This window comes from Xenopus laevis, chromosome 2S (genome assembly GCF_017654675.1).
Source record: "Xenopus laevis strain J_2021 chromosome 2S, Xenopus_laevis_v10.1, whole genome shotgun sequence".
NCBI classification, from domain to species: Eukaryota; Metazoa; Chordata; class Amphibia; order Anura; family Pipidae; genus Xenopus; species Xenopus laevis.
The window spans coordinates 86,378,548-86,404,144 of NC_054374.1; the positions used below are offsets into that span (position 1 = coordinate 86,378,548).

Below are 25,597 nucleotides of genomic sequence, written 5' to 3' on the forward strand. Positions count from 1 at the left end.
GGACACACTGGGCGATTTGGGGAGATTTAGTCGCCTGGCGACTAATCGCCGCGACTTTCCACGACCAATCTTCCCCGAATGTCTCCCCTCACTCTGCGCCTGGATAAAATGAAAAATCGCCTGCGCTAATCACACGCGGCGATTCGTTTTCCGAAGTTTCCTCGTGAGGCAACTTCGGGCGATTTCGGAAAACGAAACGCCGCGTGTGATTAGCGCAGGCGATTTTTCATTTTAGCCAGGTGCAGAGCGAGGGGAGGCATTCGGGGAGAAAAGTCGCGGCGATTAGTCGCCAGGCGACTAAATCTCCCCAAATCGCCCAGTGTGTCCCAGCCTTTACAATCACAACTAAATGTTATCTGCTCTAGCTACTGAAATGCTTAGACCTCTTATTCATGTTTACATAATTCTCCGTGTATATGTAAACCTACTTCAAGTTCCCTTACTGGAGTAGATTTTATTGTGTATGTGCAATCTTCTAAGCATCGAATGTCTTCTTTTCTCCATTCCCTGCCCTTTTCTCTCATGTAGGATCACACCTGTAGCTCTACTCATGCTCATTCGCTGAACCATTTTAAGCAATTAATTAAAACTCCTAGAATCAGAAACAGCTGCCTGTGTATATCCCTCTGGTTTAGCAGAACGTTCAAACTTTCCTTTACATTTTAAAAGTTTACTTGTGTTTTTTTGTTCCTATTTAAGCATACCGTCTGTCCCAGTAAACATGCAGAAGCAAAGTTCAACAAAACAAGCCTTAGCAGGTAATGTATAAATATTTACATGTTTACACAGTGTCTACAACATTACTGTAGTTCTACTGGTAAAAAAGGGAGGCTGTGATGTATTCTGCAGTTGTTTTTCCATGGCTCGGTGTTAAAGGACAGTACCCCCCCCCCCCCTCCATTTCAACATTCGTTAAAGCAATAGTACTGTTATTATGAGAAACTCAATTATATAGATGCTTCTCAGATTTTACCCTAAGTTTAAAAAATGGCAACAAAATTTAAATTCCATAATTAAAACAATAGACAAAAAGTATGTACAGAACATACCATACTGAATAAAATAATGTTGAAAAGGCAGGGTTGTTATCCCTTTAATATTAATCTCATATCAGAAACTTCTCGTTTAAGCTAGTGCTGTGGGAATCTGGCAAATTATGTATTCAAATAATGATGGTTGGTTCTCATGCCTTGACCGATGCTTGAAATCCTAGAAAGTTGTAATAGTTAACTCGCAAAGGATTCTCTCTGTAAAACACTAAAGCAACATCTGCTTTTGATGGTCTCTAAAGACTGGAATTCGGAGCCAATGGTGTTGGTTTATATTTAGATACACATAGCATTGTATCTTTTCTGTACACAATCATTTATTTTTTACCACAGACAGAATTATGTATGTATAACTTTATTTGTAAAGCGCTGTTAAGGAACTGCAGCACCATACAATGCATACAAGTACAATCTAAATAAAAGCTTGGTATATAATGCAATAAATACAATAAATATACACAGAGCTCATATAAAGACACAGAACTTAAGGGCTCTTACACAAGGGCAGTTTTTATCCATTTAACACACTTTAAAATGCAGGGTTGAGTGCAAATAAACCCATTTGCTAATTGATAACATTATATCCTGCTTGGTTTTTCTGAGTTGTGTTTTATTGCATTTTTTTAGATACAGCATGCTGCATTTTCTAGGGTTGGGTGTGTGTTCAGCTATCAATAGAATAGAGGGTTGGTTTTTGGAACAGGAAAAAACATGCTTAGCTTTGTTAATAAACACATTTAAACGCAATATATGCATTTTTTTGTGCTCAGCATGTGTTTGAAAAACTATGTGGTAAGAGACACAGTGGGAAGGAGGCCCCTGGCCCATTATGATTATTCTTGATTTATATAGCTTTTTTTCCAATAGTAGAATTTTTATGATCGTCTTTATTTAGAAATGTCTTCCCTTATGTTTCACTATACCTTTAACTCACTTTATTTGTAATGTTAGCTTAAATCTTCACAGCCTAATAAAGAAGCTTTACTAGTTGTATGGCGCCATTTTTAATTGTTTATTATTAAAGAAATGGAAAACCATACAGTGTATAAGGTTAGTTTTTTCACATTTAATTCTACTTTGGTGAATAAGGATTTACACAAATATGAATGTGCTAAGTGCAGAACTATTTTCCCTTAAAGTGATACTGACACTAAAAAACTACTTTTTAAAATACGAATGTACATTAAAAGTTACCTTTAGGATATGCTGATTGTTTTTTGCTGAAAGGTTTGTTTTTGTAAATAATTGTTAGTTGGAAGTTCCTAAACTTAACTGTTTTGCCAACCTGACAGTCCCATCTCAGCCTGTCATTTAAATGCTAATGGACTCCTGCTGCACAAATATGGCAGCCCCCTCATACAGGAACATGGGGCTATCAGATAGGTAATGTAAAAGCATTGGACAAATACTTTATGGCGAAATAATAATTATCACTTTGTGACTGATGCTTGAACATTATCTTGAAGAATTTGCTGATATTTTGTTGAATTCTTCCAACCCTCGACTTTAACAAGGGCCCCAGTCACTGAACTAGCCACACAGCCCCACAGCATGATGGAACCTCCACCAAATTTCACAGTAGGCAGCAGGTGTTTTTGTTGGAATGTGGTGTTCTTCTTCCGACAAAGTGCTTTTTGTTATGACCTTCAATTTTTGTCTCATCATTTCAAAGCCATCTGCAGCAAGATGTTCTTGCAGGTCTTTGAAGGTGATCTTTGGGTTGTCTGTAACCATTCTCACAATCCTCCATTTTGAGGTTCCCAATGCTGTCACTCTTCAGAGGAGAGTCAAACAGAAGTACAACTTGCAATTGGCCATCTTAAATTCTTTTCTTCATGATTGGACACACCTGCCTATCAAGTTCAAGTCTTAATGAGCTAATCCAACCAATTTGGTGTTGCCAGTAATCAGTATTGAGCAGTTACATGTATTCAAATTAGAAAAATTACAAGGTACCTACATTTTTGCATAGCCAATTTTTCACATTTGATTTAATTTCATACAGCTGAATACTGCTTTACTAAAAATCTTCATTTAGAAAACACCCCAGTACTCAGATGTTCCCGGGAAATGAAAGGTATACCACTGTTATCTTTTTTGTTGGAGTATATTATCCAGGCTGAGAGGGGTTCCCAAAATTTTTCATATGACTATTATGATAAATACATATGGAATGTATTTATCATTGGGGGAAATTTACAGTTCGACATTTGATAAATGTGATTCTAAAAATCCCATAGGAATGAATAGAAAGTGGGTGATTTTATTTCTGTGGCGAGTTCTAATCTCACATTCTGATAAATCTGCCCCTTAGACAGCATGGCATGGTTGATAAACAAGTTCTAATAAAATCACATTCTAAAGATTACTATTTTTGTATTCTTTAAGCATCTGACTGGTTGGTTTTCTCTAGAAAAATGAAATGCAGAATGTATAAAGACACCTGTAAAAGCAATAAGAATAACATTTTTGTCCATCGACTTAAAATAAATATCAATAAAAATGTTTCATTACTTATCAACACAATTAATTCTTTTACAGTGTATATCTCTGTCTGTTGATTTACTACCAGCTTGCTTTTTCCGTTGTGTTTTAAAGGGGACCTGTCACCCAGACATTAAAAGCTGTTTAATAAAAGTCCTTTTCAAATTAAATCTGAAAAGCTAATTTTTTTTTATTAAAACATCCTTAAATGTTATAAACTACAGTACTTTAAAAATCTTAGCTATCAATCATAAGTTGCCTGTCCTTCCTCAGTGCCTCAGGCATATAGGCGGGGCAGGCAATTATTTTCATTTTCCGTTCTGTATTTTCTAGACATCACTGCACTCACATTCTTCATCATCTAATTGTGTAACTAGTGCATGGACATGGTTATCAGGTGCCCCATTCTGGTGCATAAACAAGATTTTGGCATGATGCAAAGCTTGCCTCAGTAACTGTCCACAAAATGGAGCCTGCTTACTTGTAGTGATTGTGAATTTCAAGACTAAATGAAACAAGACGGAAACCATTTATTTAGTGTATAAGGGAAGTTTATTTTGCTTGACTAATGTCATAAAATAGGATTTGGCATTATTTCTTAGAGTGACAGGACCTCTTTAATAAGGCAGTGTTTGAATTAAATTGATTTAAAAAAAAATATGTAGCTCTATTTCCATTTGAAAAGAACATGTTTGCATTTGTTTCCTGGATTGCGGCTTTTAGTGTACGCAATCCTCATTCCTGCTTAAAGGGATTCTGTCATGATTTTTATGACGTAGTTTTTATTTCTAAATTACACTGTTTACACTTCAAATAATTCACTCTACCAGATAAATTTCCATTCATGAACCAGCAAGTGTATTTTTTTAGTTGTAATATTGATGTGTAGGAAGCTATCTCAGGTCATTTTGCCTGTGCTTTCAGAAAGAGCCCGCACTTTAGGATGGAATTGCTGTTGTTTCTCTTACTCACTGCAACTGAATGTGTTGCAGTGGGACCTGGATTTTACTATTGAGTGCTGTTCTTATATCTACCAGGGAGCTGTTATCTTGTGTTAGGTAACTGCTATCTGGTTACCTTGCCATTGTTCTGTTGTTAGGCTGCTGCTGGGGGGGGAAGGGAGGGGGTGATATCACTCCAACTTGCAGTACAGCAAAGAGTCACATGACTCTGGGCAGCTGGGAAACTGACAATATGTCTACCCTCATGTCAGATTTCAAAATTAAATCTAAAGAAAATCTGTTTGCTCTTTTGAGAAATGGATTTCAGTGCAGAATTCTGCTGGAGCAAAAAAAATGTTTTTTCCCATGACAGTATCCCTTTAAGATGACTAGTACAATGGAGTTTTTGATGATTGAGGAGGTACCAGGAGCATGTACAAGGACCTAAGTCTATGTGATTTTTGTTTTTTAAATAAAGCCATTAAACGTATTTCTTACCTATGCCATGTACAATTACAGGTGCGTTGAGATGAAAAATGGGTTGACTTTACCAGAAATATACCCAGCATTGATCCAGTGCCTATCACACACATAAACAAACATACAGTGGTGCAAAAGGCAGCTGATTGGCTTTTCTCAGCTCCTATATACACACCAGCAGAGACAACAACACGTGTGCCGAATTATCACTGAATTATTTTTTTGTACTTCATTATCCATTCTATGTATATGGCGGTGTTAAAAATTCGCAAAATAAGTGAATAAGAAAAGGAATCGTTGCAACTTGAGTGTCAGGAAGGCTATTAAAAGCTTAAAGATTTTTTTATGTTATGTTTTTTTTTACCTTAGTGGGCAAAATGCTCCCAAAATATTTCCCCATTCACTTTGATAATCACCTGTAAGTGTAAGTGCAGTGAAGTGACAGGTACAGGTATGGGACCTGTTATGTAGAAACCCGTTATCAAGAAAGCTCAAAATTACAAAAGGCCATCTCCCCATAGACTACATTTTATCCAAATAATACAAATTTTTTAAAAAAATTATTTCCTTTTTCTCTGTAATAATAAAACAGTACATTGTACGTGATCCAATATAAGATATAATTCATTCTTATTGGAAGCAGAACCATTCTGTTGGGGTTATTTTGATTTTTACATGATTTTCTAGTAGACTGAAGGTATGAAGATCCAAATTACGGAAAGATCTGTTATCCGGAAAACCCCAGGTCCCGAGTGTTCTGAATAACAGGTCCCATACCTGTATTTATCTAGAGAATCGGTCCCATAAATCCCATACACTGTGCAAAGTACTATTCTGTGACGATTTCTACGGGAGTCACTGCATGTATTATATATATTTTCTCATCCTTTTACATTTGCATTGAATACCTATTTTTTTATATTTTTTTACCTTTAATTTATCATTCATTTTATTTTGAATTTGTTTTATTTATTTTATTTTGTTTCTCCCTCCGTGCCATTTTCTTTTTCAATGTCTTGTCTATTCCGTGTACACCAAAAGGCATGACGGCAATGCTGATGTCTGCAGCTGGGTTCCCTGTACGCTTTACTTCTGCACCTCCACCTTCCAACCCGCCCATGAACAGTAAACCTGATAAAAATCACAACTCAGTTAGGAGATTGAGGAAATCTAAGAAAGGTAGACAGTATTCATATTTTCAATGCCATTTTACCTTAATTGTATTGATATTCTATTTCTTTTGTTTTTTAAGTGAGTGAATGAATGGAGTAAATGGAATATACATGTTATTCTTTTTCATTATTCATAAGGAGTCAGCATATTTTTTCCTATAGTAGCAAGTTATTAGATTATAAGGCTCATTTACAAGCACATTTGCAATCCATAGGCACAATACAGTGTTCTCCCAGAATTCCAATCTCATAGCACCTGGCAAACTGTGCACATGTTGCAGAGCACGTTTTTTTAGTCAATTTGGGTGCAAATGGCTTTACTTCTAACACCAGTGCTCACAACACCACGTTAGTAACACACAAAAGGAACCTTGTAAGTATCCTCCCTCAAAACAGGTGGGCACCTTACATAAAATGTACCAGAGCAGGATGAACCTGCGCATTAGAGCTTAGCCCAAGGTTTAAAGCATGGGTAGAAGTACCGTTCAAATGCACAACATCTGCCACATATATTATTACTTTGCAGTAGGGATGCACCAAATACACTATTTTGGATTCGGCCAAACCCCCGAATCCTTCACGAAAGATTAGACCGAACCGAATCCTAATTTGCATATGCAAATTAGAGATGGGAAGGGGGAAACATTTTTTACTTTCCTGTTTTGTGACAAAAATTCACGTGATTTCCCTCCCCGTCCTAATTTGCATATGCAAATTAGCATTCGGATTAGGTTCAGATGGGCAGAGGGATTCGGCTGAATCTGAATCCTGCTGAAAAAGGCCGAATCCTGAACCAAATCCCTACTTTGCAGTTGCGTTTGTAATTGTGCCTTAAAGGAGAAGGTAAGGCTAAAATTAAGTAAGCTTTATCAGAAAGGTCTATAAAAAATAAACCAGTAAACCCTCCGATAATGCTGCTCTGAGTCCTCTGAAACACCACATTTCTTTCCTTCTATTGTGTACACATGGGCTTCTGTATTAGACTTCCTGTTTTCAACATAAACCTCCAGGGCTAGGGCTTGAACATGCTCAGTTTGCTATTCTCTCCATCTCCTCCTCCCTTTTTCACCCCTCCCCTCCCTGTTGTAATCCGAGCCCAGAACTATGAATGAGCAGTAAGAAACTTAGGCAGGAAGTGATGTCACACCAAGCTAATATGACAGCTGCTATCCTCAGAACTTCTAGAGCTGTTTACTCAGGTATGGTAAAGCATTCTGCAGAATAAATATAGTGTTATAGCTTGCACTATTGTGGCTTCTCTATTGGCAATAAACTGCTTCAGTAGCTTTCATTCTCCTTTAAGGAGAGGTAACATCCATATGTGCTATGATGTAGTCACTTTGAAAGGAAAACATGTAGCTATTAATAATGTTCAGGGGAGAAGAGAAGTGCAAGTAAGCATTATGCTTATTTTATATGTCATTAGGTTATTCTTTTAATCTATCTGCACATTTTATTTTCTAATGTAGATTTCCTTTTTCAGGCTCAAACACTTAAACTGCATCCATCAATTCCAGTCTATGGGGATAGTTCAAAATCCTACACATGTTTAAGGAAAAAGTCTGAAAAGAAACTCCTATCTGAACTGCCTGTTTAATTACTATTCATGCCTGGGTGTATATATATATATTTATATGTATATAAAGCCAGTACACAAGGGTTAGAGGTTTAAAGTATAGTATAGGAGTATTATGGTACCTTTATCTAGGTCCCATCTGTGTTCTTTATTTTTGTATTTTATTCGTGTTTATTACAATCAGTGAAATTGCCCCTGACAAGAAAAAGAGGTTTTCCTGTATAATTTACCAGTGCCACCTTCAGCCTGATATTCTGGAGATGGGACATTCCCACAGGGAATAGTGCATAAACCCAACTTCCAGTTCTCTGTGGACAGTTCAATATTTTCAGGTCACTATAGTCCCACAAATGAATCAATTAGAGAATTTTTTTTTTTTTTCAAGAAAGCAAATGTTTTTAGAATTAAATTTTTTTCATATTTGCAAAAATTATGCATTTAATGTGTTTTATGTCCATTTAATAAATGTTTAAATGCCGTTTTGGAATCTGTTTTGTTTCTTGTTTGTTCTCAACCACCCTGCTTTTTTTTTTTTTTTTAACGAATATAGTAGTAGAATAATGTAGGTATTGACATCAATGCAAATGTAAATAAATCTAATATTTTTATGTCTGTCAGTAGACAGAATCGTGTGTGAGACATTTCTTTATAGTGCACTGTTAATAAAAAAGGGAACATACTCCACCAAAAATAAATTCATATATGCATTGCTAATACAGCTGCTATGCAAACTGTGTCCAGCCAAGTCAATAAGAACATTCCATCATATTTTTTAACCTTCTAATGATCACATCATTTTGTCCTTAAGAAGTTTAAAATGTACCCACAGGGATTTATAGTACAGGTATGGGAATTATTATCCAGAATCTTAGGAACCTGCCTTTATTTAATGTGCTTGGCTGAGCTACCTCCGTACAGTGAATTACAACATGACACATGATGTGGTGTTGGCTGAAGAACATAAAGGACAGACTGCAGTATGTGTGTTAAGGCAGCAGCTTAAGCAAAGATAACTGGAAACCTTGGGAAGTTTGGCTAAACCACAGGAAATATCAATAGCTTAGAAAAACCTTTAATTTGAAGTAGGCAAAAGCATGTAAAGGGCATGACCATTTGTGGGGTAGACTGTACCTAGAGGCTGTCACAATAGCACAGATCTTTGGTGTCTAAAGAGTATCTGTTCCAAGAGTTTGTCACACTCTATTGTCAAATTGAATGTTCTGCATCTAGAAGGACTATGAATAATTTATTGACCCTCTTTATACAGCATACAGGGCATACTGATCCTTGTTTATTAAATACTTTAAAATGTAATAGCTGTCTGGTAATAGCTGATGAAGGGTCTGTGTCAGTTTTTTTTAGCAACCCACAGCAGGGATATTAATATAAAGCTGCAGTTGTGCAAACTATTTTGGTAGGATGCTGAATGCGCACATCTAAATCTTCCCAACAGGGATGAACAAGAGGGGCCTTTTGCACATGCAGGAAACCCGAGCTTCTATGTTTTAAACAGAAGGAACAAGTTTTAGCCATCTTTCTACAATTTTTCTCCGCCAGGTTTAAAAAAATCTGCATTAAGCTTTCATTGCACATGTGTATTTCCCCAGTATGCCTACATTGAACTATACAGTCATTGACTGTTCATCTGTACTAACTGCCAATCAGTTGTCCAGCAAAGGAATGTTATTGGTACGTTGGTTTAAAGGAATAGGTTTGACTTTAAAACTGACAACTATAAAATACTGATCTGTAGTTTAGCTGCATTCCATGTAGTCTCATAGAAGCTAGAATGCAGAATGCATCTCAACAGATTGTTAATCAGCCAACCAATAGCAGTATTTTACAACTGCCTTCCGGGTACAGATAAAATGGAACTCTGCAGCATAGTTTGCATTTTCGCGATAGTTCCCCTTTAAGGATAATCTTTGATGCCAGCTATTATGAATGTCACCATTCCACTGGTTATTGGATGCACAGAATGTGGCATCTATTACTGATGTTTTCTTCATCTATTTATCTATTTACAACACATTCACTGGTCTTGATAGGTGGCAATGGATTATACCACCCAAACTCACACTTTTATGTAGGTAGTCTGCTTGACTGTGTGTTGTTGGTCTTCACAGAAAGTGTTTAGGTTCAATGGCAATGTAACATTAGCAAGAGTCCAGCTGGTTGCTGACACTTTTCAATTATATTACTCCCATGTATTGTGTGTAACCTCCTTGTCTCTGGCCTTTCTCTGCTTATTATTTTTTGTCTCTTATCTTCGTTCCTTACATTACACCCCCTTTCCCAATCTGTTCTCTAATATTTTCCCCTCTGCTTCCCAGCTGTTTCTTTTGTTGCCCAACTCGGAAACATCTATCCCATTGCCCAGAAAATTTGACTGGTGTATTGATGGAAGCAGCTGGTTCTCACTCAGGCTTGTCATATAATTGCAAGCAGGGCCTCCCAATCCTCCTCTTTCATTCTCATCTATTTCCTTGTTTGTTCATTTATGGTTAGTCCCCTGTTGTTCAATTATATAAAATCAGTGTGTAACTAGATAAAGTTATAGAAATAAATGATGATTGCAAATAACCAACTCGTGTATCCTGTGCGTTGGGACTTATTATACCGAGTCACTAAAATGCAACTGTTTTATCGTTGCAACTTTTTTTTTTCCTTAAGAGGGTTGGCTCCTATTGTTCTGGTCACAACTTTCAGGAGTAGTTTGGGTGGTGTGAAAATATAAATATTTTTAACAGAAACAGATGTAGACACCTGAAACCTAAATGGATGAGACCTGGGTGTTGCTTAAGAACACTTCTGCCTATGAAGAAACTCAGTCTCCTTAGGATCAAAGCCAAAAGAGAACACGGATATATTGAAAATGGTCTCTAGCTTCTCTATCCTAGGTGTAGCCTGCTTTTGGACGAATTAATATTATACAGATGTGACCTGATTGCCCAACATTCAATGATCTCCTGCAGTAAGTCCACACTGTCTTCAAGAAGCACCTTCTGATTCAGCCAGAGAGTTTTGTTATCAAGATGTACTCATGTTTAAAGTAGACCACTCACAAATGCATTTAAAAAAAAAAAACACTTTCTCATCAGTGTTTCAATAAAAGTGATCTGGTGTACTATATAGAGAATTTGAATTTCTCAGTGTCTTTACATAGACAGCTTGGTTGAACCAAATTGTTTACTAGCCACTCCATTCATTTAATTGGCTCAATCTTGGATGCCACTGAATTAGAGACATTTGAGACAGGTAAACAAAGAAGTGGCATACATTGCTACAGAGGGTATATATTTCATCATAGAAACATTTTGGTGGTATTTGATTCCAGTATCTGCTATTAGTCTTGGGGGTATTCATTTGTGGTGCATTTCATGGGTTATAATCAAACACAATTCACTGCATAACTTTGTGCTCCTTGGGATGGAGCCATGTGGTTGAGCACCAACTGCACCTCCAACGTGGAATGCTGCTGGCTAGTACTTTGAACTTTAAATTACATGTTACTCATACTAGTGTGTGAATCCATAATCTTTAAAATAAACTTTTTTTTTCCTTTTATTTATAATTTGGGTATTTAACCTTGAGATTTGTTTTGCTTTAGGAATTGCTGCTGAGCCTGAGCAAGTTGTAAAGAAATATCTGGAGAATGTAGAAAAGCCGCTAGAAGAGGTACAATTCCAAAGCAATGCTGCACTAATTAGACCTGTATCCTTCCTATAGCTTTCTATGTTAACTTTCTTTCTGTAAATCAGTTGGTAGATTTGACTTTTATCTTTCTGAATTATGTTTGGTTGCTGTTCTCTTTATGATTAGAGAACAGCCTACTTTTAACTGTACACGCTGAGAACTAGAGTAATACGTGGCAGTCTATATCTCCCTGGGTAAAATGGATTATATATGATTAAGTGGTCATTTGCAGTCTACAAGGTCTGTAACGTGAATGAGAGGGCTCGTTCACTTACCCTAACACAGTGATTAAACTGCAATTTCATGTTTTTCCCCATAATGCAATGAGTTTTCCCATGCACCACTGCACACTCCATAAATCCGATGCAATTGAGCTGTATATTGAAAGGTACAGCAGCAATTTGGAACAAAAGGCAGGAAGGACAAATTACTGCTGAGCGTAACTAAACAGAAGTGCACAGAGAACCTTTTAAATCAAGTACATTTAATGAAAGTAGTTTTAGAACTCAGAGGGCAAGAGAGCAAGTTGCCCACTATGTCTGTATAAAATTTAGTTAACAAGGATGCCCAGGGAGACTGCTGGTATGAGTACCCTTTGGTGTACAAGGTCACCCCTGACAACCTAGGCCTTTACTGATGCCCTTTTGGGGCCCCAAAACTTTTTGCGGCTGGATCGGCAGGGAACCTGAACACTTTAGAGATACTTGTGGTACAGACAAGGAGGAGGCAAAATCATAGTCAATGTCAGGCAGGGGATCAGGACAGGCAGCAAGGATCAAGGTCAATAAACAGGCAGGAGTCAAAACCTGGAACAGCAATCAAAACAAGACTTAGGCAGGAACTGATTACACAGAAGCCAGCTTGAGAATGGGAGCTATTTAAAGGGCATTGAACCAATGGAAGGGGCAAAGCATGATAAACAAGGAAGGGAACCAATGAGAACACCGTTACAGTGCTAATATGCTGGGCATGCACTAATGATGTTACAGTGTCCTAATGCTGCACTGTGACGCAGTTTTCAAACGCGGGCGTGTCAGACGCGAACAGGCTGGGATTGAGCACGCTTTAAGTGCCTTTCCCTGCACCCGCCGGTCACCTGCCACGGCAGGTTACAGTCTATGGATGTAAATGAGCCCTAATGTCTGTTTAACAAGAGCAACTCTCTTTTTTTTAGTTATAATAATACATACTATTTAATGTTTTTTTTTTAGTAGAGCAACCATTCCCCACATTGCAAAATAAAATAGACTAGACATAGATGATCACCACCAGAATTTGAAGGCAGGCTACTTTTTTTTTTTTCTTTTTTAAAACTTTTATTTAACTTGAAACTTGACATTTCGATCCCTCTCTTACTTTCAATGCATTCCTATGATATGCAAGAATTAGTTATCCAATGCATTTACTAACATGAACCCTTTTGACCGGGCATATGTTGTGTTTGCACTTCCTATTTATTTCTGTGATTTCTATTATTGGAGTTCTAATGTATGCCCAATGGATGGCTGTGGCTGGAGAGCACTGTCATCCTGAAACATTCTACTCCTATCAGGACAGAAGTGTGTTCTATATGTTGAAAGGGTCAACATGACTCTGGCTGTCATTATTATTATTATTATAAACTTTGCATGTGGAACAAGCCTACAGCATGTTAATGAAATTCCCATCATGAAAGGGCCAAACCCATACAATTGTTAGTACTCATCTGGCCTGTTTAGTAGATCAATAACGAAGGGCCTTTACATGAGGTAAAGAGGACCCTCAAAAGAGCTTACAATCTAAAAGATGTAAGGGTTTGAGACACAAGGTATGGGGATGGGCAAGCTCAGGAGTCAGAAAATTGAAATGTGTGACATTGGGCATTGCATTTATCAGGTGGTCATAGTATATACACATAGGGGCACATTTACCAAGGGTCGAATATCGAGGGTTAATTAAACCTCGATATTTGACCGTCGAAATAAAATACTTTGAATATCGAAGTCGTAGGATTTACCGCTATTCCTACGATCGAACGAATAATCGTTCGATCGAACGATTAAATCCTTCGAATCGAATGATTCGAAGGATTTTAATACATCGATCGAAGGATATTCCTTCAATCAGGAAATTGTTAGGAATCCTATGGGGACCTTCCCCATAGGCTAACACTGGCCTCGGTAGGTTTTAGGTGGAGAACTAGGGGTTCGAAGAATTTTTTAAAGAGACAGTACTTCGACTAACAAATGGTTGAATAGTCGAACGATTTTTAGTTCAAATTGTTCGATTCGAAGGTCGAAGTAGCCCATTCGATGGTCGAAGTAGCCATATTTGACCATTCGAAATTCGAACTTTATTTCCTCTATTCCTTCACTCGAACTAAGTAAATGTGCCCCATAGTTTAGTATAAAGGAATGCTAGACTAGAAAATGGTAACCTTCTTTAAAGAAGCGTGTTTTAAAAGATTTTCAGAGATGGGTGAATTATTGAATATGCTTATGTAAATAGGTAATAATAGAGGAGTAATTATACATATCTGAAGTTCTCTGTCATGCTCACAACCTGACTGTAGTAAGGTGCCTGCTTACACCTTAGACTGAAAATTACAAATTCGGAAATTCAGAGATTTAAATCCACTCGGTTCCTGCATTTGAGCTTCACCAGATAACTGATTGAAAGAAATTTGTATGCCCTTCTCATGCCTGTTGATTTTTTTTCTGTATACTCTAATTAACTCACAATCCAGAATTATACAGGCATTGTGCTCTATGAATAAAGAATAATTAACAACAATTATATAATGCATCTTCATCAGATTTCTATTTGACTTCTGTTGAGTTCTCTTTTTTTCAGCACCTACATGTATATACAGTGGTGTTTGTATTCTGTAATTCTCTGGGAATATTCACCATCTTGCATTTACACAATGTTTAGGTGTGGCAAATGAACTTTGGAGGGGAAAAGCCTTGTATGTGGATCATTACCCTTTATTTATATAGCACCAATGTTACTCCACTTTTACAAACATTATTTAGCTTTTTTATCTATCCCACACCAGTAGAGTTCACAGTCTAAAGTTTCTACCACACATACTAAGGGCAAGTTCATAAGAAGCCAGTTAACATGCCTGTATGTCTATGAAGTATAGAAGGAAATCATTGTACCTGGTGGAAGTCCAGGAAGAACAAACCCAAGACCCAACTGCTGCTCCAGTGTACTGCCTATGCATAATGAGATGCAGAGAGGCTTTCCTCTTTGAATCTCTGACATTAAAAACTCACTTAACAAAAATACCTAAAATTTTAGAATTTTTAAAATTCTTATTCTACTTTTTCCTTGCAGGACTGCATAATCTGTATGGAACCACTGAATATTGCTTCTGGATACAGCGATGCTGTCGAGAGCAAGAACATCAAGCCAACGGCAGTAGGGAAACTTAAGAAATGCGCCCATACATTTCATCAGCTTTGTATGCTAGCTATGTATAACAATGGGAACAAGGTACAGAAGACTGAATATCTGAAAATGTACACTAAGCCATCTGTATATTAAGATCATCTTAAAATGTTATATTTCACCAGAAAATTAACCTACATTTCTAATATATACCAATTCGTTCATATACTAATAAATCAATCAAATTCATATCACAGCAGAAAATAAACCCTTCAAACTCAACAGATGACTGAATATTCTCAAGTCTGCTGCTACAGTAATAAGATATGATGGTACTAAAATAAAACACCAATATTTAACATCAAAATATATTTCACAACCTACCAGAGGTGATAAAAGCAAAAAAATGTAATTCTATGAAAATTGTGTATATATTTGTTGAAGTTTTTCACTTATTTGTAACTATTTGTGCTACTGTGAAACAGTATCTGTCAGCCCTTGCTTGTTTCTGCACTGTTAGTTGTAACTATTGAAACAATTTAGCAGATGGCAGCTGATGAATAGACCTCTGAAGAAGCAGGCAATGCATCGTGGGATATTTAGTCTTTGGTAGAGAAAATCTGACTTCCGTACAAATAAATATACAGCTATTTTAATCAGTTGTCTTCTTTCAAAAGGCAAAATTATATATATATTTGGCTATATATACCCTTCAAAAGATGCACAATTATTCAAAGTTTTTCTTCTTTTTAAAATTGCTAGAAACCATGGTATAATAAGGCAATAGCAAGTCCTGCAGCAGAACTGTGATACAATATATTGTAGCTGAACTATAGCCCTTGTTATTAACTTTGTGTTGCCATTTTTTTAAAAAAGCTCTGTTACGTTGTGTAATGTATTTGGATATTAATATACCAAGATACTAAAGTGAAGCTGTAGTAGCTAAATTATAATGTTTATTATTGCAGCACTAGTGCTGTAACACTCCATTATCCTCAATATAATTGAAAGCAGCGTAGGTATTGCCTTATACTAAATATAATGCAGAAATAACATTTAAAATACACCTTAAGGCCATATGGATCATAATCCAGCTTTTTATTGAGTTTGTTTACTTTACATAAAATTTTGTGGTTTTCCTGAACTACTGCTGACAGCAACCACCTGTTCTCCTAAATAATGTTTGGCAGGTTTTTCCCCGTTTATTGTGCAAAGAATATATTCCTGTAAAACAAGTTTCTACTGCAATACTAAGCTTTAAGGTAAAAGCCAAGTTGTGCTCAGTATCCAGATCAGCAGCCTTCCCTCGTTGTTATTGTGTTTCATGTTCAGATCAGATTTACACAAGTAACCTAATACAGCTACAGCAAATCTAAACATTTAAGGGGATGATGAATGGTTTCATAGAATTCACACTGGCCAGAACATTCTGTAGTTACACAGGTCTAGATGCAGTCACATTTACTTTTCTTTGGCCGGGAGCCCATAAAGGCAAGAGTGAAAACTGAAATAAAGTGTTCAATGTTATTAGCCTTGGACAGAATTGGACTGGGGTGTCGGAGTCCACCAGAAAATTTTACTATAGGTATGGGACCTGTTATCCAGAATGCTCGGGACCTGGACTTTTCCGGATAAGGGGTCTATCCATAAATTGGATCTCCATAGATTAAAGTGACTTTAAACATTAACTAAACTCAAGATGATTGTTTTGCCACTAATAAGAATTAATGATATCTTAGTTTGGATCAAGTACAAGGTACTGTTTTATTATTACAGTGAAAAATTAAATCATTTTTTCACATTTGAAATATATAATAACGGGTTTCCTGATAACAGATTCCATACCTGTACTATTTTTCCTCCTCACTTCACTGATCTGTTATCTGGAAACCCGCCATCCAGAAATCTCCGCATTCAGAAGACCATCTCCTATAGATTCCATTTTAATGAATTAATTAAAATTTTAAACAATTATTTCCTTTTCTCTGTAATAATATAATAGTATGTTGTCCTTGATCTCGGCTAATATAGAATTAATGTCTTTTGTAGTCAAAACAATCCTTTTGGGTTTAATTCACTTTTATTTTTATTTAACATTATTTTTAGTTAACTTTTAATAGTAGACTATTGATATCCAGATTATGGAAAGATCCCTTATTTTTTGAACCACACCTTTATATATTCCACAAGATTATTGGGGGGATGTCATCACTGCAAATGTAATATAATTAAAAACATTTGATTTTTAATAGGATGGCAGTTTACAGTGTCCAGCATGTAAAACAATTTACGGAGAGAAGACTGGAACACAGCCGAAAGGAAACATGGAATTCTCCTCAATCCCTCAGTCTCTGCCTGGCCACCAGGATTGTGCTACTATCTATATTGTGTACACCATACATCCAGGAACACAGGTACAAATGATCTTCTTTCAGTGAATAATCCCTCAGAGAAACAATGAAGCAATGTCACACATTTCTAAAACTGAAACACCAGTGCTATGTACACATTATTCACAGGTTTTAAAGCAGTATTGCCTTAGGGATCCCCAACCTTTTGAACCCGTGAGCAACATTCAGAAATAAAAGGAGTTGGGGAGCAACACTAGCATAAAAAATGTTCTTGGGGTGCCAAATAAGTGCTGTGATTGGCCATTTGGTAGCCCCTATGTGGATTGTCAACCTACATTGAGGCTCTGTTTGGTAGTTCACCTGGTTTTTATGCAATCAAAACTTGCCTCTAAGCTTGGAATTCAAAAATAATAGTCTGCTATGAGGCCACTGGGAGCAACATCCAAGGGGTTGCTCACGAGCTACTGGTTGGGGATCATGAAAGGTTTGCACTGATTCATTCTTATTCATTTCCACTTCAATACATTTAACATACCCACAAACCATGGCACCGCATCACATAGGTGTAATGTAACAGGCAACCCCAGAAAATAAATTGAGGATGAACATAAAACATAAGCAGGAGAGGCAAAAACAAGAGTTACAAGTGTTACCCACGCTTCCATCCTGTAATTTCTTTTTTGTCTGTGCTCCGCTGGCCTCTGGTGGTTGTTAAGGCTACATCAGGGTGATAGCAGAAAATGTATCATTCCGAATAAAGTAATAGTAAAATGTTGCACCATTTCTAAAAACGTATGTTAGAGTAAGCAAAATTTGAGTTTGTGGGGACAAAATGCAGAAAAACGTGCAACTTTTTTTCTTGTCTGCTAGCATAATTGAGAAAAATCCTGCATGCATGCCAATGTTGTTTCATTCATTTCCAATGAGGCTGAAAATGTTTTAATTAACTGGGATATATATATATATATATATATATATATATATATATATATATATATATATATATATATATATATATTATATATACTGGCAACTTTTCACGTTCTTTTCCTTTAATAAATTCCAACTACAGTATTTAAAGGAACAGTTCAGTGTGAAACGCAAATAGATAGGCTGTGCAAAATAAAAAAAAATTCTAATATAGTTAGTTAGCCAAAAATATAATGTATAAAGGCTGGAGTGACTGGATGTCTAACATAATTGCCAGAACACTACTTCCTGCTTTTCAGCTCTCTAACTCTGAGTTAGTCAGCGACTTGAAGGGGGGCCACATGGTACATTTCTGTTCAGTGAGTTTGTAATTGATCCTCAGCATTCAGCTGAGATGTAAAAGCAACACATATGACCCATGTGCCCCCCTCAATTCTCTGATTGGTTACTGCCTGGTAACCAGGGTAACCAGTCAGTGTAAACCAAGAGAGCTGAAAAGTAGTGTTCTGGCTATTTACCAAGTTTTTATTTTTCCACTGAACAATTCCTTTAAGGTTTCAGAAAATACTCTCACATGTTCTTCGTTTTCCTGTTTTTTCTCCGCAATTGTGTATAATGGGCCAGGCCAAGTCCCTTTAGGATACACTCAAGGAATTTATTCTGATGGGTATAAGTAGTAGCTGAAAGTACACCAGTTTTGTGACCTAGGGGCATGTTTACTAATATAAATTTCTGGAGAGATTTCCAGAGATGTTGCCCATAGCAACCAATCAGATCTTTGCTTTTGTTTTCTAACTTATAGGTGACTGTTTAAATCTAATTGCTGATTGGTCGCAATGGGTAACATCTCCAAAATTCTCTCCAGATATCTATCTCCCTAATGCCGTGGTATCTGTTCATGGTATCTGAGCTTAGAGACAAAGGGCTCATTTAAGAATGCAAGTTCAATGTGCTAGAATGGACACAAAATTGAGTGCACATTAAAGGACCAGTAACATCAAAAAAAAAAATTAAAAAATTTGTTAGTATACATAGAAAAAAAACCACCAAGACACATTAAACTTTAAAATTGCAAAGCCTTAGTAACTTACTGAAACTCTGCTTCCGCTCCTCTTCAGAAAAGGCGACACTGCGACGATCCATCATGCCGTGCTCGATTTCTCCTCCCTGGCTATCTCCTATAAGGCAAGGAGGAGAAATCGAGCACCGCACGATGGATCATCGGCGTGTCACCTTTTCTGAGCAGAGTTTCAGTAAGTTATTTCTTAATTAAGGCTTTGCGATTTTAAAGTTTAATTTGTTTTGGTGTTTTTTTTCTATTTTCCAATAATTTTTTTTTAAAAAGGGCATGTCGGAAATGACTCAAATATGCACGCCTGAATTTGCCTGAAGAATGAATGCTCTCCTAGCTGCATATATACTACAGTTGCAACTGTAACCACTACTGCTATGGTTACCTGGAATATTTTCACCAAGGATGTCATGGGCATTGCTGGCAGTTCTTGTACAATAGTTTGAGAGCCACAGGTTGGACATCCCCAAATCCAGCCCAGTCCTCTTTCATAAAGATTAGTCATGGGGATATGTATTTAATATGGGCTGATGAATGCTTTGAGTGTAGGATTTATTTAGCAAATTGATAGAATTAGTCATAGGTCTGTAGTATATATATGGAATAATGAGGATATTACACAGTGCAAGGTGCAGCATTTCAGGATGCATCAAATTGTTATTATAACCTTTCCACTTTGCCAATAATAGTCACCCATTGGTAGAAAAGATTGTTGTTGCACATACACTGGGCTATGTTGAGACAAGGCTTTTGAGCATATAAATTAATAATTATTTTTTACTACAGGGGCCTGGACACCCAAATCCCGGTAAGCCATACTCCGCCAGAGGCTTTCCACGCCACTGCTACCTTCCAGATAATGAGAAAGGTAGACTGGTAAGTAGCCATCACATCATTGCTAATTTACTTTATTTAAAACCTCTACATATAATTTCTCAAAAGACTATGTATACTCTAGCTGTTGCTAAGGTACATTTCATATCTAACTTATTAAACCAGCTGCCCAGCCATAATGGGACTTTTATCTTTTTTATCAACCAGTTTTAGGGCTGCATATTTAGCTTACACAGAGATTGTATGAGAACAGTATTAGGACCAGAGCCACAATGCACATTTTTTTCACACAGCTGTGATGTAGTGGCCTTTCTTTTCTGGTAAAATCTGTTTTCATAGTGCAAGAAATAGGCTGCACATTAGAGGTTTTATGTGGATCAGCAAGGCAACACAAGGTGGCACTGTTGAGACACAAAACATATATACAAAGATAACCCTTGTGAAGTTGCACAATACGATTCACTGGACTATTTAAATACCAAACAAACCAATAATCAAATCTGATTGTTTAGTATTCTTACTGTTTTGCCTATTAAACCTCTTATGCCACCTTAGATGAATTGGTGTTGTGGTGTCCCCCAGGTTGATTCCTGCTCCAGCCTATCTGCAATAATAAACTCAAGCAATTTTTTTAAACCAACTAAATGAAACCTGAAGCCACTGGCAGTAAAGGTTGAAAGTAAATACACTGGAACGAGTTTATTTATAGTTAGGGAAGTCTCTCACTTATAAAACATTGCTTCCCCTTCGCACAGATCTTTTTAGCCTTTACATAACTCCAGCCCTGGAGTTATCTAATTTGATCTGATCTAATGTTGTACAGTCTTGAACAGTTGGGACAGGGTTTAAACAGACTGAAAACTAAGTCTAACTGAACATAACCAGAATCAAGTTTGAGTGTACCTTACTTTTGACTCAAGGTCATGTCAGTGCCAGTATTTTATATAAATGAGTTTTACTCAAAGAACACATTTGTTTAGGAGCACAGATTAGATAAGTGGAAAGTGAAGTGACTATTCCATGCTAAACAATGACGTGGTATGGTATGAATAACCAAAGAAATAGTAGATGGCATGTTATGACTGTAATGTGCATCGTGTATTGGGGATTCAAGCTTAACTCTTGAGACTTTAGGCAGCTGTATGCTAGACAATATTATAAGGGAAGACTACCCTTTAAAGAGATTTTGCGTTTTTTTTCAGGTACTCGAGCTGCTGAAGCTTGCCTGGGCCAGGAGACTGATTTTTACAATTGGGGTCTCCAGCACAACAGGGGAATCTGATACAGTAGTGTGGAATGAAATCCACCACAAGACTGAAATGAACTCTAACTTTAGTGGACATGGCTACCCTGACCCTAATTACCTGGACAATGTCATTGCAGAGCTTGCCGCTCAAGGAGTCACTGAGGACTGCTTAAAGATGTGACCATTGTGTTCCACTGGCTGCCTTTTGCTGCCTTTAAGGGGAGCATTCTGATAAATGTGGCCTTAAAGTTTGATTACAGGTTTCCTTTTTCAGTAGAGCAATATGTCTTGAAGAGGTTTACAAAAATGCTGGGGAAGTCTGCCTTGTTTTGTACATGACTGACATGCTGGTTCATATCACTATCCCTGCAGGACAGGGTTTAGTCAGTATGGACTCTCCATCTTCTTTATCTCTGTACACGCATAAGTGAGAGGATTTTTCATGACGAGTTTCATGGCAACATTCTATTACACATTCATTTTTTTCTCTGATAAAATAATGGCATCGGATGAAGCAAATCCTATATTCTTTCGTAACAACATATTGATGATAATTAGTTTAAAACCCCAACCTTATTTTTGACTTTTCTTTTTTTCCAATTCACTCTATAAGTTGGTACTTGTTAGGGCGGTGCCATACATTTCCTAGGTACGTTTGTAAGGCATTAGGAGACCTAAGGGGTTACTTCAAATTTAAGTAAACTTTTAGTATGATATAGAATGTCCTATTCCTATTAACTTTGCCATTGGTCTACGTTATTTATTTTATGTATTTATTTATAATTCTTTAATTGCTTGCCTTTGTCTTCTGTCAGTTTTTTTTAAATAGGGCTCACTGATCCAGGCAACAATTGAATTATTATTGCTGCTTTTTTATTATCTTTAGTCCCTCGCTCATTCCTATTCCAGTTTCTCATTTACCCTAGCAACTAGGCAGTGGTTTGAATAACATCCTGGCAAACAGTTAGCTGCTGAAATACCAAACCGGAGAGCTACTGAACAAAAAGTTTTAAAAACAGAAAAACCCATACAAATGAAGACAAATTGCAAATTGTCTCAGCATATTAATGTCTACATCATACTAAAAGTTAACTTAAACTTCAACTGCCCCTTTAATGGTGGAGCATTAGGGAATTACAGGTATGAGACCTGTTACCGGAATGCCCGGGGTTTTCCAGATAACGGATCTTTCTGTAATTTGGATCTTCATACTTAAAGTCCCATAGAAAATCATACAATATAAACCCAAAAAGCTGGATTTTAATTATATCTTCATTGGGATCAATTACAAGATATGGTTATTTTATTATAATAGAGAAAGAAAATCATTTAAAAAAAATATTTTATTATAATGGAGTCTATGGGAGACAGTCTTTCTGAATAATGAGTTTACAGATCCTATACCTATATTAATAATGACCCTGAGTAAGTTTAAGTTTGAAAAATGGCATGCTTAGATATGGCTGCCAGTTCTCTGGGAGGTTATTAGGAGTGCTTTGGCAAAGGATTACCGGCTCAAAATTCCAGCACTGCTATCCGTTCTCATATATCATCCTTTGATAATGTTATATTTAATGCAACAGAGTAAATAAAAGTAAAACACAGATAAGAGCAATGACTCCTCTAAATGAACCCAATAAAAAAATGTCCTTTTTCTATGCAACCTTGCCTGCATCAGAGTCTATTTGAATGCATCACAGTTGGTATATATTTAACGTCAGAGGCATATATAATATATACATATACAAAAATATATTATTTCTTTATTTTTAATTGATTAAATGATGGCTGCTGCTGACTTTTTGGACTCTATTTTCTGCCTTTATCAGTCAGCCTCCTTATTGTCCATTTGGTCAGACCATCCTCAGTGCATTCGACGGTTTGCCTCTTATTTTTTGTTGTTGTTGTTGATTAGAATTGATGTTGGAAGACATCACAAATAGACAATCACCATATTAACCACACTGGTGAATTATCTAGTATAGGTCAATCTAAAAACAACTGGACTTGCTGAGTAATCAATGAAGACGTTTCACTACTCATCCGAGCAGCTTCTTCAGTTCAACTGACTGGTGTGGGAAGTTCTCGGCATATAAACTCTTCCACTAATCCAATCACAGGAGTTGCATGACACATTGGATAATCTTATCACAGTAACTACACAGAATCAACACCTCTGTGAATTTCTTCAAATGTCACCTCTCTGAAGAGTTACAATGTGCCGTTGTGATTGGATTAGTGGAAGAGTTTATATGCCGAAAACTTCCCACACCAGTCAGTTGAACTGAAGAAGCTGCTCGGATGAGTAGTGAAACGTTTTATCGCTTAATCTTAATCGCTTATCAGGTGTTGACATTGTTAAAGATGATTGACTTAAAATAGCTTTTTTTTCCATTGAATTTTAAAAAGAAATCTTTCATACCCCATTCACAAATGTGGTATTTTTGTCCAGGACAATTGATGCTATTGGTTGTAAAATCAATGCACCTGCTGATTGTGTGCTTCAACTACTGATAGAACATTGCAAATTTTTCCTGGAAACCATGTTCCAAACTATGTAATACGTAAAAATGGGCCATTAAAGAATATTCTTTTGATTATTATTCAGTTGACACTTTAGTTTTGGAATTTTATGGAACCTCTATTTCTGTGACTAATAAATAAGACATATTAATATAAAAAATGATATAATTCTACTGTTTTTGGTATCGCTATTGTTGTAACTTTTTGTGCAAGAACTATATTCCACTTGTTCAAATAGAACAAAAGTTAGGCTAGTAGTTTACTACTTCTGGGTTGTTTAAGTGTTTGCTAGTGTACGAGTTTTAGTGATGTCTAATAACTATATGGGTGTTTTTATAGGCTATATGGCTAAAGACACTCTCAATAAAATACAATGCACCACTGAATGCATAAAGTTTGGTAGGGGAGGATTAATGGTTTGGGTTTTTTTCCCTAGGTTTGGGCTAGGATCCCTAATTCCAGTGACCTGAAACTGTTCCAGTCACCATAACCTGCATAGAGAAATACCGTATCCTCTGGAGGAAAAATCAATGCTGTAGAAAGCTTGCAATAATGTTGTACAGGTTTAGGATCTGTTATCCGGAAACCCGGTATCCAGAAAGCTCTAATTACAGAAGGGCTGTCTCACATAGACTCCATTTTATCCAAATAATCCAAATTTTTAAAAACTATTTTGTTTGTCTGTAATAATAAAATAGTAGCTTGTACTTGATCCCAACTAAGATATAATGAATCCTTATTGGAAGCAAAACCAGCCTATTGAGTTTATTTAATGGTTACATGATTTTCTAGTAGACTAAGGGTCGGGGCACACGGGCAGATTCGGGGCGATTAGTCGCCAGGCAACAATCTCCCTGATCTGCCTTCCACCGGCTAAAATTAAAATCGTCTGGGGGCAGGCACATGGAGTCCAAAGTCGCTCAAAGTTTCTTTGTGAGTCAATTGTGGGCGACTTCGGAAAACGAAGCGCTCAGAGTGCCTGTCCCCAGTCGATTTTCATTTTAGCCAGGGAAGGCAGATTAGTCACCCCGAAGAAGAGGAGATTTATCGACTGGCGATTAATCTCCCCGAATCTGCCCGTGTGCCCCGACCCTTAAAGGGGTGCTTCATCTTCAAACAACTAGTTGTTTTCAAATAGATCACCAGAAATAACGACTTTTTCTAATTACTTTCTATTTTCTATACGTGACTGTCATTTTGCAACTTCTGAAGCAGCTCTTGGGGGTTCGTCGACCCTGTAAACTGTTCTAAATGGATATTTATTTAGATACATTTGTTATCTTTGTCCCTGCTGAGCAGAATCCCTGAGTTTCATTACAGGCAGCTGTTAGAATTGATACAATAGTTGCTAATACTCCAGAGATGCTGTTAAGAAATGTATCAATTAAATGTTGCAAAATTGTAACAGTTTAGAGTCTGCACCTGAATTACTGAGCTGCCAGACTCAAACACCAGAGACACGAACATTCAACGTTAAACTCTAAAAACAACTGGAAGGTGAACAACCCCTTTAAGGTATGAATATCCAAATGACAGAAAGACCCGTTATCTGGAAAAACTCCAGATCCCAGGGATTCTGCATAACAGGTCCCATACCTGTATGAGCAATCATTTTCAATTTAAAATAATAATGAATAGATTTTTAGGAATTTTTTTTATATTTTTTTTAAAAAAAGTAGGGATGCACCAAATCTGGGATTCAGACAGGATTCAGCCTTTTTCAGCAGGATTTGGATTTGGCCGAATCCTTCTGCCCAGCCAAACCGGAATCCTAATATGCATATGCAAATTAGGGGCGGGGAGGGAAATTGCATGACTTTTTGTCACAAAACAAGGAAATAAAAAATGTTTTCCCCTTTCCACCTCTA

At 36.8% G+C, this 25,597-nt stretch overlaps 1 protein-coding gene across 3 annotated transcripts in view; it reads left to right on the forward strand.

Moving 5' to 3' along the window:
- dtx2.S (deltex 2, E3 ubiquitin ligase S homeolog) overlaps nucleotides 1-23,196 on the forward strand; it is a 44,569-nt gene extending 21,373 nt beyond the window's left edge. For 2 of the 3 annotated variants that reach the window (XM_018248013.2, XM_018248014.2), the window contains 7 exons: nucleotides 700-758; nucleotides 5,996-6,133; nucleotides 11,313-11,380; nucleotides 14,720-14,878; nucleotides 17,026-17,187; nucleotides 19,913-20,002; nucleotides 21,163-23,196. In XM_018248013.2, coding sequence (XP_018103502.1) covers nucleotides 700-758; nucleotides 5,996-6,133; nucleotides 11,313-11,380; nucleotides 14,720-14,878; nucleotides 17,026-17,187; nucleotides 19,913-20,002; nucleotides 21,163-21,387 — 901 coding nt within the window. In that variant the 3' untranslated portion in view covers nucleotides 21,388-23,196. 3 annotated transcript variants of the gene reach the window in all.
- Nucleotides 23,197-25,597: the final 2,401 nt, after the last annotated feature.